The 15,046-nt window shown below is 37.4% G+C and overlaps 1 protein-coding gene across 2 annotated transcripts in view; it reads right to left on the bottom strand.

The window, feature by feature from the left end:
* Window positions 1-15,046, bottom strand: part of LOC123547579 (histone-lysine N-methyltransferase NSD2-like) — a 74,142-nt gene that overhangs the window by 35,083 nt on the left and 24,013 nt on the right. For both annotated transcript variants that reach the window (XM_045334783.2, XM_045334784.2), the window contains exons 3-5: window positions 8,863-9,555; window positions 8,136-8,243; window positions 835-1,548 (exon numbers count right to left, since the gene is read on the bottom strand). In XM_045334783.2, coding sequence (XP_045190718.2) covers window positions 835-1,548; window positions 8,136-8,243; window positions 8,863-9,555 — 1,515 coding nt within the window. The remainder of the gene's footprint in view (window positions 1-834; window positions 1,549-8,135; window positions 8,244-8,862; window positions 9,556-15,046) is intronic.

The following is a 15,046-nucleotide window of genomic DNA, read 5'->3' as shown; positions in this document are numbered from 1 at the left end:
TAACTTTTTCTGTGTTATCTAGGTATGTTATGCTTTGGCATGTAGAGTCCGTAGGCCCTAAGAAGTGTGGTTCCTTGAGCATCCGTAACTTTTTTATTTCGCATAATTGAAGAAAACCCTGATAGATTCTTGTGCGCAAAGGATGTACCTTGAAATCACATGATAAGATATGAAATTTTGACTGAGTTTAAAATTCACCATATGTGCAACATCAGGGGTACCCTTTATCTTGGCTATGCCGACCAATTTAATGGACTAAAATAAATTTCCAAGACTCGGAATAAAGCAATACTGATCAATGGTAACATAAATTTATTGACCATACCTACCTGCTAGCAAAAGTCATCCAGCTAAAGCAAAACAGCACACTTTCAATTAGAGACAACAATGTGATTTACTGCAACTAAAATTCACATGAACACTGCTGGCTGGGATTAAGGTATGTTCAACATTGATCAAACGATGTTAACTAATACCTGAAATTCAACGAAGCCCTGAAACCAAGGGGCACCCAGGGGTGGCAAATTCAATTGTCCGTATTGCCCAGGTTGTCCCAAAGCTTGTGCGGACAAGTGAAATTTGACCAGAATTTACTATAAAACTATCATACGGACAAGTACAAAATAGCAATTGACAAAAACGGACAAGCAAGTCAAAATCAGATTTTGCCGCCCCTGGCACCATAGAAGTATGTATCAGTGGATCTGATTGGGTCATCTCACTTGCTTTCAATATATACTTTCTACTTTCCTTAAAAGTACTATTTCACTAGATGCTAGACCATGCTATAGCACCACATAAAGTGTCCATAAATGAAGAGAAGATAAAACCTACCAGATTCCTCGGTGTATTTGCTCTTGTATCTTGCCTTCTGCTTCTTACTCATCATACACCACTGTTGTCGACAATAGTCCATCAACATGTCTTCTGTAAATTCAGGGTGTTCTAAAAGCACATTTTCTCTTTCTTTCTGACAAAACACATCAAACGAACCCTCCGTCCCAGACACAGGACGAGAAGAACTCGATGACCTTTTCCCAATTTTAACAGGAGAATCAACTTTAGTTTCTGATTTAGGTGTTTCTAATTTTCTCCGCTTTGAATTTTTGGGAGTTTTCGTGGGAGTCCCCACTTCTTCATGTTTTCGTTTTTTACCGGATTTATTTTCATTAGTTACACTTTTATCTGCACCCTGAATTATTTTCAAGTCTTCATCAAGTTCTTTCAATTTCTCACTTACAGTTTCGGTTAATTTACCTTTAGGTAGTTTGTAAGTGAACGTAAATTTAGCTTTCCGCTCTTGCCGATTAAGAGGCAGAGCTGTTTCAGCTTGAGCAATTCCAATGTTTAGCGCTTTCACACGATTAGCTTTAACACCATACCACTCTTTCAACTTTTTAAGTTCCTTTGAATTTTTTGCAGCAGCATACAAGCCTTGTGTGTGTTCATCAAATTTTTCCTTTCCCTGAAATTCCAATAGATTGTTCATCGAAATCCATGCCCTCTCCGCAGCATCACCAAAAAACTGAACATGATATTCTCTGCACCCTGCAAAGTAAGTAGGAAAGAAATAGGAGTCCTGACTTTAAAGCAGGATTATGTAAATTTAAAACTAAATGGAACAAGAGGGCCACTATGTTCTCACCTGATCATGATTTATTTGATCCTGAATATATATATCCTTTTCACATCTGTAACATAATAATATAATTAATAACTTGTCCTGGTAGGTCGTATCATGATGCAGGAAGACGTGTCGACTTCAAAAGCAGTTGGCCTAGTAGTTTTTAAGAGACATGCTTACATGCAAAAACTTCAACCTGAAATTCTAGGGTAAAATGGGGCATAATTTTGACAAACAAGAGGACCATGATGGTCCTGAATCGCTCACCTCTTCCCACATGATCCAGTTTTGAGTATGACGTCGTTTTTTCTATTATTTGACAGTGACCTAGTTTTTGAGCTCATGTGACCCAGTTTTGAACTTGACCTAGATATTATAAAGATAAAAATTCTGACCAATTTTCATGAAGATCCATTGAAAAATATGGTCTCTAGAGAGGTCACAAGGTTTTTCTATTATTTGACCTACTGACCTAGTTTTTTAAGGCACGTGACCCAGTTTCAAACTTGACCTAGATATCATCAAGGTGAACATTCTGACCAATTTTCATGAAGATCCATTCAAGGGTATGGCCTCTAGAGAGGTCAAAAGGTTTTTTTTATTTCAAGACCTTCTGACCTAGTTTTTGATCGCAGTTCACCCAGTTTCAAACTTGACCTAGATATCATCAAGATAAACATTCAGACCAACTTTCATACAGATCCCATGAAAAATATGGCCTTTAGAGAGGTCACAACGTTTTTTCATTATTTGACCTACTGACCTACTTTTTGAAGGCACGTGACCCGCTTTCGAACTTGACTTAGATATCATCAAGGTGAACATTCTGACCAATTTTTATGAATATCCATTCACAAGTATCGCCTCTAGAGAGGTCACAAGGTTTTTCTATTTTTAGACCTACTGACCTAGTTTTTGACCGCACATGACCCTGTTTCGAATTTGACCTAGATATCATCAAGATGAACATTCAGACCAACTTTCATGAAGATCCATTGAAAAATATGGCCTTTGGAGAGGTCACAAGGTTTTTCTATTATTTGACCTACTGACCTAGTTTTTGACGGCACGTGACCCACTTTCAAATTTGACCTAGATATCATCAAGATGAACATTCAGACCAACTTTCATACAGATCCCATGGAAAATATGGCCTCTAGTTAGGTCACAAGGTTTCTCTATTATTTGACCTACTGTCCTAGTTTTTGATGGCACGTGACCCACTTTCGAACTTGACTTAGATATCATCAAGGTGAACATAATGACAAATTTTCATGAAGATTTCATGAAATATATGGCCTCTAGAGAGGTCACAAGGTTTTTCTATTTTTAGACCTACTGACCTAGTTTTTGACCGCACGTGACCCAGTTTCGAACTTGACCTAGATATCATCAGGATGACCACTCGGACCAACTTTCACACAGATCCCATGAAAAATATGGCCTTTAGAGAGGTCACAAGGTTTTTCTATTATTTGACCTACTGACCTAGTTTTTGATGGCATGTGACCCAGTTTCGAACTTGACCTAGATACCATCAAGGTGAACGTTCTGACCAATTTTCATGAAGATCTTTTGAAATATATGGCCTCTAGAAAGGTCACAAGGTTTTTCTATTTTTAGACCTACTGACCTAGTTTTTGATGGCACGTGACCCAGTTTCGAACTTGACCTAGATATCATCAAGGTGAACGTTCTGACCAATTTTCATGAAGATCTTGTGAAATATATGGCCTCTAGAAAGGTCACAAGGTTTTTCTATTTTTAGACCTACTGACCTAACTTTTGATGGCACCTGACCCAGTTTCGAACTTGACCTAGAAATCATCAAGATGAACATTCAGACCAACTTTCATACAGATCCCATGAAAAATATGGTCTTTAGAGAGGTCACAAGGTTTTTCTATTATTTGACCTACTGACCTAGTTTTTGAAGGCACGTGACCCAGTTTCGAACTTGACCTAGATATCATCAAGGTGAACGTTCTGACCAACTTTCATGAAGATCTTGTGAAATATATGGCCTCTATAGAGGTCACAAGGTTTTTCTATTTTTAGACCTACTGACCTAGTTTTTGACAGCACGTGACCCAGTTTCGAACTTGACCTAGATATCATCAAGATGAACATTCTGACCAATTTTCATGAAGATCCATTGAAAATTATGGCCTCTAGAGAGGTCACAAGGTTTTTCTATTTTTAGACCTACTGACCTAGTTTTTGACGGCACGTGACCCAGTTTCGAACTTGACCTAGATATCATCAAGATGAACATTCTGACCAACTTTCATAAAGATCCCATGAAAAATGTGACCTCTAGAGTGGTCACAAGCGAAAGTTTACGGACGGACGCACGGACGGACGGACGACGGACACCGCGCGATCACAAAAGCTCACCTTGTCACTTTGTGACAGGTGAGCTAAAAAAGCTGGAGTTATGTAACTTGTCCTGGGAGGTCATCTCATGCTGTCGGAGACATGTGTGACATTTGAAAGCATTTGACCTAGTGATTTCTGAGAAACCTGCTTACCTGCAAAACTTTATCCTTTTGTGTCACGGATGCAGACGAAAGGATGATTTCTGTAGAGTTAACAAGAGCTCCGCCAAGTGGGGCAATATACGCCCGAAGGGTTATATCAGAGGATGGGACCAAATTTTAAAAAACTTGACTGTTGAAGCCTAAAGGACTGGAACAACAAAGGCAAGAAATTCCAAACAAAAGGGTCATGATGACCCTGAATCGCTCACCTCAGTAATATGAGCCACATGTTTAAAATGGCAAACTGATGTTAAAATATTAGAAAGTAGGTCAGTAGGTCACATTCATAGTCACTGAGAGTCAGTTTTAAGACTGGTGTGAAAAACTGTATATGTCATCTAAATTTCAAGGCTGTATCTTAAAAAAAAAGAAAGTAGGTCAGTAGGTCAAGGTCACAGTCAAGTGATCCCTAATCACTTTGGGTCATCAGGTAATTATGATTATGCACTCTAGGAAAAATGATTTGATAATTTTTGAAGTATTTATTCCTATACAACTCATATAACAAGTGACCCCCAGGGCAGGGCCTCTTTTCACCCCAAGGCCTGTTCCAACTGTGAAAAAGTGGAAAACATTAAACTTTTATATGAAACCAAACAACAGCAAGCAAAACAACTTAAAAGATTTAGCATGTAAACAGCCTTTAAATAATTGCTAGTGGAACCCACCATTTTGCTAGTGGAAAAAAATGGCAATAGCAAACAAGAGCTGTCTCCGTAGGATGACACATGCCCCCGATGGCACTTTGAATGAATAGTTATGGCCGATGTTAGAGTTTAGGACCTTTGACCTACGGAGCTGGGTCTTGCGCATGACACATCGTCTTACTGTGCTACACATTAATGCCAAGTTATTTGAAAATCCATCCATCGATGACAAAGATATGGACCGGACACGCCCATCAATGCACTATCCTTTAACGTCTAAGTGTGACCTTGACCTTTGAGCTACGGACCTGGGTCTTGCGCACTGCACGTCGTCTTACTGTGGTACACATTCATGCCAAGTTATTTGAAAATCCATCCATCGATAACAAAGATATGGACCGGACACGCCCATCAATGCACTATCCTTTAACGTCTAAGTGTGACCTTGACCTTTGAGCTACGGACCTGGGTCTTGCGCACTGCACGTCGTCTTACTGTGGTACACATTCATGCCAAGTTATTTGAAAATCCATCCATCGATGACAAAGATATGGACCGGACACGAAAATTGCGGACAGACCGACACACTGACAGACCGACAGACAGTTCAAAAACTATATGCCTCCCTTCGGGGGCATAAAAATTGCTAGTGGCAAAAAAGTTAAATTCGATCCCTGCCCTAAAGTGCCCCATATGAACAAATTTGTGAGAAGACCTTACAATGATGTCATACACCAAGTTTGATGAAAATCCAAGAGGTTCATGAGAAGTTGTTCTTTTTTTTAGCACTTGTGGCCCCCATTTAAACAAAATTCAGACAAGACCTGACAATGATGATACAGACCCAGTTTGATGAAGAAGTTGTTTAAAGATTTTCTATTTTTAGCTCTAGCCACCCCTTAAAGGGACCAAGTGCCCCCATTTGAACAAATTTGAGAGGGGACCTTGCCAGGATTGGTGTTATTCTGACCAGGAGTTTCTAGGAAGATGCTTTTAAGTAAAAATGTTGACAATGGACCCAGGACACCGGACCATACACCTATACTAATAGCTCACCCTGAACCTTTGGTTCAGACGAGCTAAAAAAAAAAAGGTTCAGATATTTTTTTAAATCTTTAAAGTTTGAAATTAATGTGAAATAACTGTTTCATGTGAACAGCTGTGAAAATTTACACAAACAAAATTAACCAATTTCTCAACATGCATGTTTTGATACACAGTAAAAAACGTTAAAAAATTTGTTTTGGGTTTAACGCAGTTTTTCAACAGTACTGCAGTTATGTAACAGCAGGCAGTTAACCTAACCCCTGTTCCTGGATTCTGTACCAGTACAAACCTGTTCTCCAAAAGTAACTGTCAAATTCCCCACATGAACCAGAGGTGGGAGATGAATGATTTCAGACACAATGTCTTTATCAAATCCTCATGTAGAACATATGGCCCACCTATGGATCAAACTTGCAACCCTGCGATCCATAGACCTGCGCTCTCCCTATTGAGCTAAGCGGACGGGTTAAGTTAAACTAGATATGTGTCCATAGGACACAGGTGCCCCCACTCCTGCCACTGTAACATGGTTTTATGACTCAGGTTAAATAATTTTATAGATGTTTGCAAAACAAACTTTTAAGAACCTTATGTGTATTTTTCACTTAGCCGTAACTCTGGCCTAGCTGAGTAAAATCCTAAGAGAACACTTCACAGGCTATAAAACAATCCTCTAATGTTTTATGATTCTAGGTCAAGCACATTTAAACAGACATGTTTCACAAACTTTTTTTTTTTTGAGTAAGTCTGGACAAGAAGTCTGGTCTAGTGTAATGAAAAAACTTAAAAAACAAAATAAGTCAGGGGCCATAACTCCTACACGACTGAATGAATCCGGACGCGAACCCTAGGTGCACAACTGCACATGCTGACCAACATTCCTGTAAACTTTGGTGACTTTCGGTCAAATACTTTTGGAGCTACGCGTGACACAACATTAAAATGACCAATTTTTTACTAAGTCCGGGGCCGTAACTCCTACACGACTGAATGAATCCGGATGCGAAACCCCAGGTGCAAAACTACACATGCTGACCAACATTCCTGTAAAGTTTTGTGACTACGTCAAATACTTTCGGAGCTAGGCACGACACAACACTTAAATGACAAATTTTTACAAAGTCAGGGGCCATAACTCCTACACAACTGAATGAATCCGGACGCGAAACCCCAGGTGCACAACTACACATGCTGACCAACATTCCTGTAAAGTTTTGTGACTACGTCAAATACTTTCGGAGCTAGGCACGACACAACATTCTCGGAAGGACGGATGGATGGACGGACGGACAAGAGCAAATCTATATGCCCCCAACACTCATGAGGGGGCACAAAAAATACACTAAACCACAATCTTGATATTAAATAGGCATTATGTATAAACTAGGTTAGTCCTTAATTTCTTTACAAATTTTAAAACATTAAGCACAGAGCTCCAGATAAGATTTTAGGTTAAAGGGTATTTTACCTCCTAGTTTTTTTTTCAAATGGTATTTTACTCCTAGATGTTTTTTCAAAAGGGTATTTTAGAATTCTAAATGGTTTTTCAGAATTCGAAATCATTTAAAAGGGTAATAATAATAACTGTTTGTATTTATAATTTTCTGATATTCATGTGCTCCGCTTAAGTGCCTTTGTTGACCAATGCTGTTTTCCTGAATATTTTTGAGCCTTCATTCAAATAGTTTTAACATTTAGTTTACTGCATACATTACATCTTAATTTCAGTTACTGACCACTGCGATATATCAACAGCCAGTGATACTTTGACTGTCAATGTTTTTTTCAGAAACACCAACATGTATGTGCTTCGGCTTTTTCAACAGTTACCCATTATATATCATAGATCACATGCTTAGCAATAGGCATTGTCCGAGTCATCTCCTGTCACACACTAATATACTTAAAGAAGAAAATGGCATTATTTTACGATATCGTTTGCGTTTGCTTTTTTATGAGACACCATTTTGTTTGTTGTACTCGATTACAAAAAGGATGTGCTTGATTTACGATAAAATTGGACTACGCACTTAAATCGAGTAAAATACGTATCCCGTTTTTTCAATGCGTATCAGTACGCGTAGGTTTGATTTTAAATGCGTTTTTTGTAAATTTCAAAACGTATTTACGCAAATACGCATCTTATCTGGAGCTCTGAAGCACATTCAAGATATGTCCTTTTATCCTACAGTAACGTAATTATTAAATCAACTGTTTAGAGTAATAAACACAATTATCACATTGACATCTATGGAACAGTGTAATGTTAGCACTTACTGTTAATTCTAGTGTATAGTGCTGAGAATGGATCATAGGAGACCATACAAGGCCACCATGGATGACTTGCCACCTTTGCCCATACAAGATCACCAACCAACCACTTCACTGAAACGAAAAAGATTCTTGTGTTTCTCTGCACTGTTTTCTTTAAGACAAATATATACTGCAAAATGTGTAACTTCTAAATTGTCACCAAGTTTTTTGTTTGTTTGTTTTGAGTTTAACGCCGTTATTCAACAGTATTTCAGTCATGTAACGACGGGCAGTTAACCTAACCAGTGTTCCTGGATTCTGTAACAGTACAAACCTGTTCTCCGCAAGTAACTGCCAACTTCCCCACATGAATCAGAGGTGGAGGACTAATGATTTCAGACACAATGTCGTTTATCAAATAGTCACGGAGAACATACGCCCTGCCCAAGGATCGAACACGGGACCCCGCGATTCATAGACCAACGCTCTTACCTACTGAGCTAAGCGGGCCAAATCTTATGAAAATTGGTTCAAGGGCCATAACTCTAGAGAGGCTAGTTATCTAACTTGCCCACCATCAACACTGTAATCTAGTATGGTAAAAAAATGGTAAAGACTGAAAAAGTTAAGAGAGTAGACTTCTTTTGTGGACACTGTCCATCAGCAAATGTTCAAATAATATTCCTGTTTCAAAGATGCTACCACGTCTAAAAAAAAAAAAAAACAGGTTAAACTGCAAGTTAAAGCATACCTGGATATTTAGCCTCCAATTCTGGTGTAACTTCTACTTTTGGTTTCGACAACTTCCCCACTGGTGTTTTAGGTTTTGCAGATTTAGTTTCTGGCTCCTTCTCGTCTTCAAACTTCTTTGGTTTCCTGTTACGTTTATGAGGACTGTTTGAATCATCAGATAAAGTATCTTTATCAACTTCCATTGCATTCAGTTTTCTTTGCTTCTCTTTATCTCTAGTTGATGATGTTTGTGATTTCGATCTTGTTGGGGATTTCCTTTCTGGTTTTGTTTTCGTTGGTGACTCTGATGATTTTCGTTTGCCTCTTGATTCTCTCTTATCTACACCAACATCTGATTCTGAAACTTTCACATCGTCAACTTTTGCTTCTTCAACTTTCACCTCCTCTGATATTTTAACATCAACATCTGTTTGTTCAGCTACTGGTTTTTCAATGTCTTCAATTTTACTAGTTTGTAATTCAGTCTTTTCATTTTCCACATTTTCACTATTGGTCATTTCTCCAATGTTTTCAATTTCTGCACTTTTATTATCACTGATATTGTCCTTTGCGTCGCCTTTGCTATCCTGTTTATCTTTATCTTCAGCATTTTCGTTTTCTTTGTCCTCATTTTCCTTGTCTTGGACTTCCGCTTCCAAATCGTCAAGTAATTTCTTCTCAGCTGAATCATCAACCTCCATTACCTCAGAACCTGAAAGATTTGAATTTCATACATGTCATATGTACACTAAGAAATCATTATTAATCGTGGGGGACTAATTTCTGTGGATTTCAGGGTTGTAAAAACCCAACAAAAACCTGAAATTCCCATTTACTTTTCAACTTCAAAAAATTCTTTTTTTAATTACATCTTCATCTCATGGGTGAATAATCTTCAATATCAGTAAAAGTTTGTGAAACAACTGTGCTGAATACTGACTAAGAAGTAAGATATGACTAAGAAGTAAGATAGACAGATTTCTGATCATTTTGTCATATGGATGACCTCTATGACAAAGCTTGTTTAGTTAAAATTCTCGTATTCACAGGCATTACATGAATGAAACTTTAACAGTGTTAGTGTGACCTTTAGAACAAGTCCATGCCATTGAACCAATGTGTGCTTTCAAAATGCTCAAAAACCTCCAGACGCTATTACAAAACAATTTTCAACATATTTATATGTGCGTATCTAAATTTATACACAAGTTACCCATTCACGAGAATCCTTCAGAAGAAAATAAGTTGGGAAATATACACATAGCTTCCCTGTTTTTATTTTATTTTCATGTGTTAAGCACATATCAACAGTACTTATTCCAAAATAAAGTTAGTAATTTTAGTTGGCAGAGCTAGGGGTTAAACATGCAACCTATATTTCATAGTCTTGCTTGCAACATCTGAACCATTGTCTTCCTTCTAACTTATTTCAGAAAAAGAATTTTTTACTCTATGTATTATTTTATTAATTTCTATATCAGATATAATACATTTTACTGGAGTTTATTGAAAAAGTTCCCTTCCATCTGTAAATGAATAATTGTTTTGTGTAAACGATAGATCAATATCACCTGTGCTGCCATTACATTCAATGCGACAGTATCTAGTGTACAAGTAATATAACATACACCAGTCCTGCAAAAAACAAGGAGCTGCATTCAATTCACCCAGTGGCATATTGTCGATACAAAGCAACCAAAGTCCAAAATGAGGTCAAGTTCAAGGTCAAGGTCAAACTTGACTTCTTTCCGCATTTAAAATAAAACAAGAGGGTCATAATGACCATGGATCGCTCACCTGAATAATATGAGCTACATGTATCAAATGTCAAACTGATGCTAAATATTAAGAAAGTAGGTCAGTAGGTCACATTCATGGTCACTGAAAGTCAGTTTTAAGATCAGTGTGCAAAACTGTACATGTCACCCAAATTTAAAGGCTGTATCTTAAAAAACAAGAAAGTAGGTTGGGGTGGGGACTTTTCACCCCAGGGGCATAATTCAAATAATCTTGTTAGAAATCAACTAGGCAATGATACATACCAATATCATGTAAAATTTGAGACATCTTGGGTGGGGCCTCTATTCAACTAAGGGGCATAATTTGAATAATCTTGGTAGAGGCCCACTTGGCAATGCAACATACCAAATATCAAAAGCCTAGGCCTTCCAGTTTCAGAGAAGAAGATTTTTAAAGTTTTTCCTATACAAGTATATGTAGAACTATGGACCCCAGAGAAGGGCCTATTTTTACCCCAGGGTAATAATTTGAACAATCTTGGTAGAGGACCATAAGGCAATGCTACATACAAAACATCAAAGGCCTAGGTCTTGTGGTTTCAGACAAGAAGATTTTTAAAGTTTTTTCCTATACAAGTCTATAATTATAAACCATGTGACTCGGGCCTGGGCGATCAATATTTGACCCTAGAGGATAAACTGGACAAACTTGGTAAAGGACAAATAGATGATGCTACATAACAAATATCAAAGCCCTAGGCCCTGCGGTTTTGGACAGAAGGATTTTCAAAGTTTTTCCCTACATAAGTCTATATTAACCATGTGACCCCTGGGGTGGGGCCATATTTGACCCTAGGGGATACTTTGAACAAACTTGGTAGAGGACTATTTGATGATGCTACATACCAAATATCAAAGCCCTCCGCCCTGTGGTTTTGGACAAAAAGATTTTCAAAGCTTTTCCCTATATAAGTCTATATAAACCATGTGACCCCCAGGGCGGGGCCATATTTAACCTAGGGGGATAATTTTAACAATCTTAGAGGACCACTAGATGATGTTACATACAAAATATCAAAGCCCTAAGCCCTGTGGTTATGGGCAAGAAGATTTTCAAAGTTTTTCCTATATGTCTATGTAAACCATATGACCCCCAGGGCAAAGCCAAATTTGACCCTAGGGGATAATTTGAACTAACTTGGTAGAGGACTATTAGATGATGCCACATACCAAATATCAAAGCTCTAGCTACTGTGGTTTTGGACAAGAAGATTTTTAATGTTTTTCCTTTCGGTTGCCATGGCAACCAGCGTTCTGCATGGCTTTAAATTCTTTGGGTAATTTTGATAGGGGCGCACCCAAGGATCATTTCTGCTAAGTTAAGTGTAAAACTGCCCAGTGGTTTAGATTTTTGAAATTTACAATATAGCCATATATCAACCTCCATTACCTCAGAACCTGAAAGATTTGAATTTCATACATGTCATATGTACACTAAGAAATCATTATTAATCGTGGGGGACTAATTTCTGTGGATTTCAGGGTTGTAAAAACCCAACAAAAACCTGAAATTCCCATTTACTTTTCAACTTCAAAAAATTCTTTTTTTAATTACATCTTCATATCATGGGTGAATAATCTTCAATATCAGTAAAAGTTTGTGAAACAACTGTGCTGAATACCGGCTGAGAAGTAAGATAGACAGATTTCTGATCATTTTGTCATATGGATGACCTCTATGACAAAGCTTGTTTAGTTAAAATTCTCGTATTCACAGGCATTACATGAATGAAACTTTAACAGTGTTAGTGTGACCTTTAGAACAAGTCCATGCCATTGAACCAATGTGTGCTTTCAAAATGCTCAAAAACCTCCAGACGCTATTACAAAACAATTTTCAACATATTTATATGTGCGTATCTAAATTTATACACAAGTTACCCATTCACGAGAATCCTTCAGAAGAAAATAAGTTGGGAAATATACACATAGCTTCCCTGTTTTTATTTTATTTTCATGTGTTAAGCACATATCAACAGTACTTATTCCAAAATAAAGTTAGTAATTTTAGTTGGCAGAGCTAGGGGTTAAACATGCAACCTATATTTCATAGTCCTGCTTGCAACATCTGAACCATTGTCTTCCTTCTAACTTATTTCAGAAAAAGAATTTGTTACTCTTTGTATTATTTTATTAATTTCTATATCAGATATAATACATTTTACTGGAGTTTATTGAAAAAGTTCCCTTCCATCTGTAAATGAATAATTGTTTTGTGTAAACGATAGATCAATATCACCTGTGCTGCCATTACATTCAATGCGACAGTATCTAGTGTACAAGTAATATAACATACACCAGTCCTGCAAAAAACAAGGAGCTGCATTCAATTCACCCAGTGGCATATTGTCGATACAAAGCAACCAAAGTCCAAAACAAGGTCAAGTTCAAGGTCAAGGTCAAACTGAGGTCAGGTGATGTCTGAAGATGAGGAATGGTCACAGGTTACATCTGCATTAGTATCAAGTCATTCTAGTTAGGGGTATTGATGCTAGACGAAACGGTCCAATTTGGTTAACCTCGTACGGACGGACAGGACAATCACTATATGCCTCCCACATCAGTAGATACCGAGGGCATAAAAAAGCAATAGAAACGACACAATTAGGCCGTCCTTTTTAACATTTTAAGAAAGCCACCAAAATTTATGGAATTGGGTAAACATATCCATACACAGTCTTAACCCTTACCTTGCTATATTTCTAAAATGAACACTACCATCTTTCAATTTGAACAGTACCATTAATTATTAAAACGGGTGCTAACCAAAAAGATACTGACTGTATAGCGAACATTGCAGATCTTGATCAGACTGCATGGATATGCAGGCTGATAAAGATCTACACTGGTCGCAAAGGCAGACTCAATCGTGTCCAGCATGGTAAGGGTTAATGCCCTAGAGATTTCAACAGACACAATAATAAATGAATTATTTCATTCTGTATTTTAACTGTACCAATCTGTCCAGTCCAATATTTTTACCGTAATGATAATTTGAACATTATCTGCCTTAGAGCAACTTATTTATAATTACCAGCTGTAAGTTTGTTTGTTTGTTTTGGGTTTAATGCCGTTTTTCAACAGTATTTCAGTCATGTAACGGCGGGCAGTTAACCTAACCAATGTTCCTGGATTCTGTACCAGTACAAACCTGTTCTCCGCAAGTAACTGCCAACTTCCCCACATGAATTATCAGAGGTGGAGGACAAATGATTTCAGACACAATGTCTTTTATCAAATCGTAACGGAGAACATACGCCCTGCCCGGGGATCAAACTCGCTACCCTGCGATCCCTAGACCAACGCTCTCCCTACTGAGCTAAGCCAGCGGGTCCAAGCTGTAAGTGTACAGGAGTCTGTACCACTTATTTATAAAGTTGTTATAACTGCATGATGGTGTTCAGACTAACACTTTCTAAAATACTAAATAATAACAATAATTACCAAAGCTTGTTATCTGGCACACATTCTCACTGCTCTGAACATTTTCATAATTCTCAAATTTCATGCTGTTCAATAAATTTTTAAAATTCCTTTAAATACTAGCTGAAAATTTCAATAAGTTCCAAGTAATTAATTTTTACATTCTTCCAATTAACTTTATTTCATCTGTATCCACTTTAGCCAATATTCAAACTAAATTACTCAACATGGAAAATTTCGTGCAAACAATTTCAGGATTTCGACAACATTTTTCAGCCATTAAATGATAATGCTACTGACTATACCATTATAAACCAACGCTTTACAATCAAAAATTGATTACTAAATTGTCTACAAACTAAACTGTCATCGACAAAATCAATGGTAATTAAACAGATGGACAACAAAAGTATGGTTTAAATTACGAAAGCGTGCATCACTTCATTTTTCCATGTTCAACAATGTTAAATGAGTAACAGATCAAGTCGATTAACTGGTAACAGATGTGAAACAAACTTGACTTCTTTCCGCATTTAAAATAAAACAAGAGGGTCATAATGACCCTGGATCGCTCACCTGAATAATATGAGCTACATGTATCAAATGTCAAACTGATGCTAAAATATTAAAAAAGTAGGTCAGTAGGTCACATTCATGGTCACTGAAAGTCATTTTTTAAGATCAGTGTGCAAAACTGTACATGTCACCCAAATTTAAAGGCTGTATCTTAAAAAAACAAGAAAGTAGGTTGGGGTGGGGCCTCTTTTCACCCCAGGGGCATAATTCGAATAATCTTGTTAGAAATCAACTAGGCAATGATACACACCAATATCATGTAAAATTTGAGACATCTTGGGTGGGGCCTCTATTCAACTAAGGGGCATAATTTGAATAATCTTGGTAGAGGCCCACTTGGCAATGCAACATACCAAATATCAAAAGCCTAGGCCTTCCAGTTTCAGAGAAGAAGATTTTTAAAGT

This window comes from Mercenaria mercenaria, chromosome 9, assembly GCF_021730395.1.
Source record: "Mercenaria mercenaria strain notata chromosome 9, MADL_Memer_1, whole genome shotgun sequence".
Classification (NCBI taxonomy): Eukaryota; Metazoa; Mollusca; class Bivalvia; order Venerida; family Veneridae; genus Mercenaria; species Mercenaria mercenaria.
Note: the sequence above shows the minus strand (reverse complement) of the source record. Positions and strands in the feature narration are given on the sequence as shown.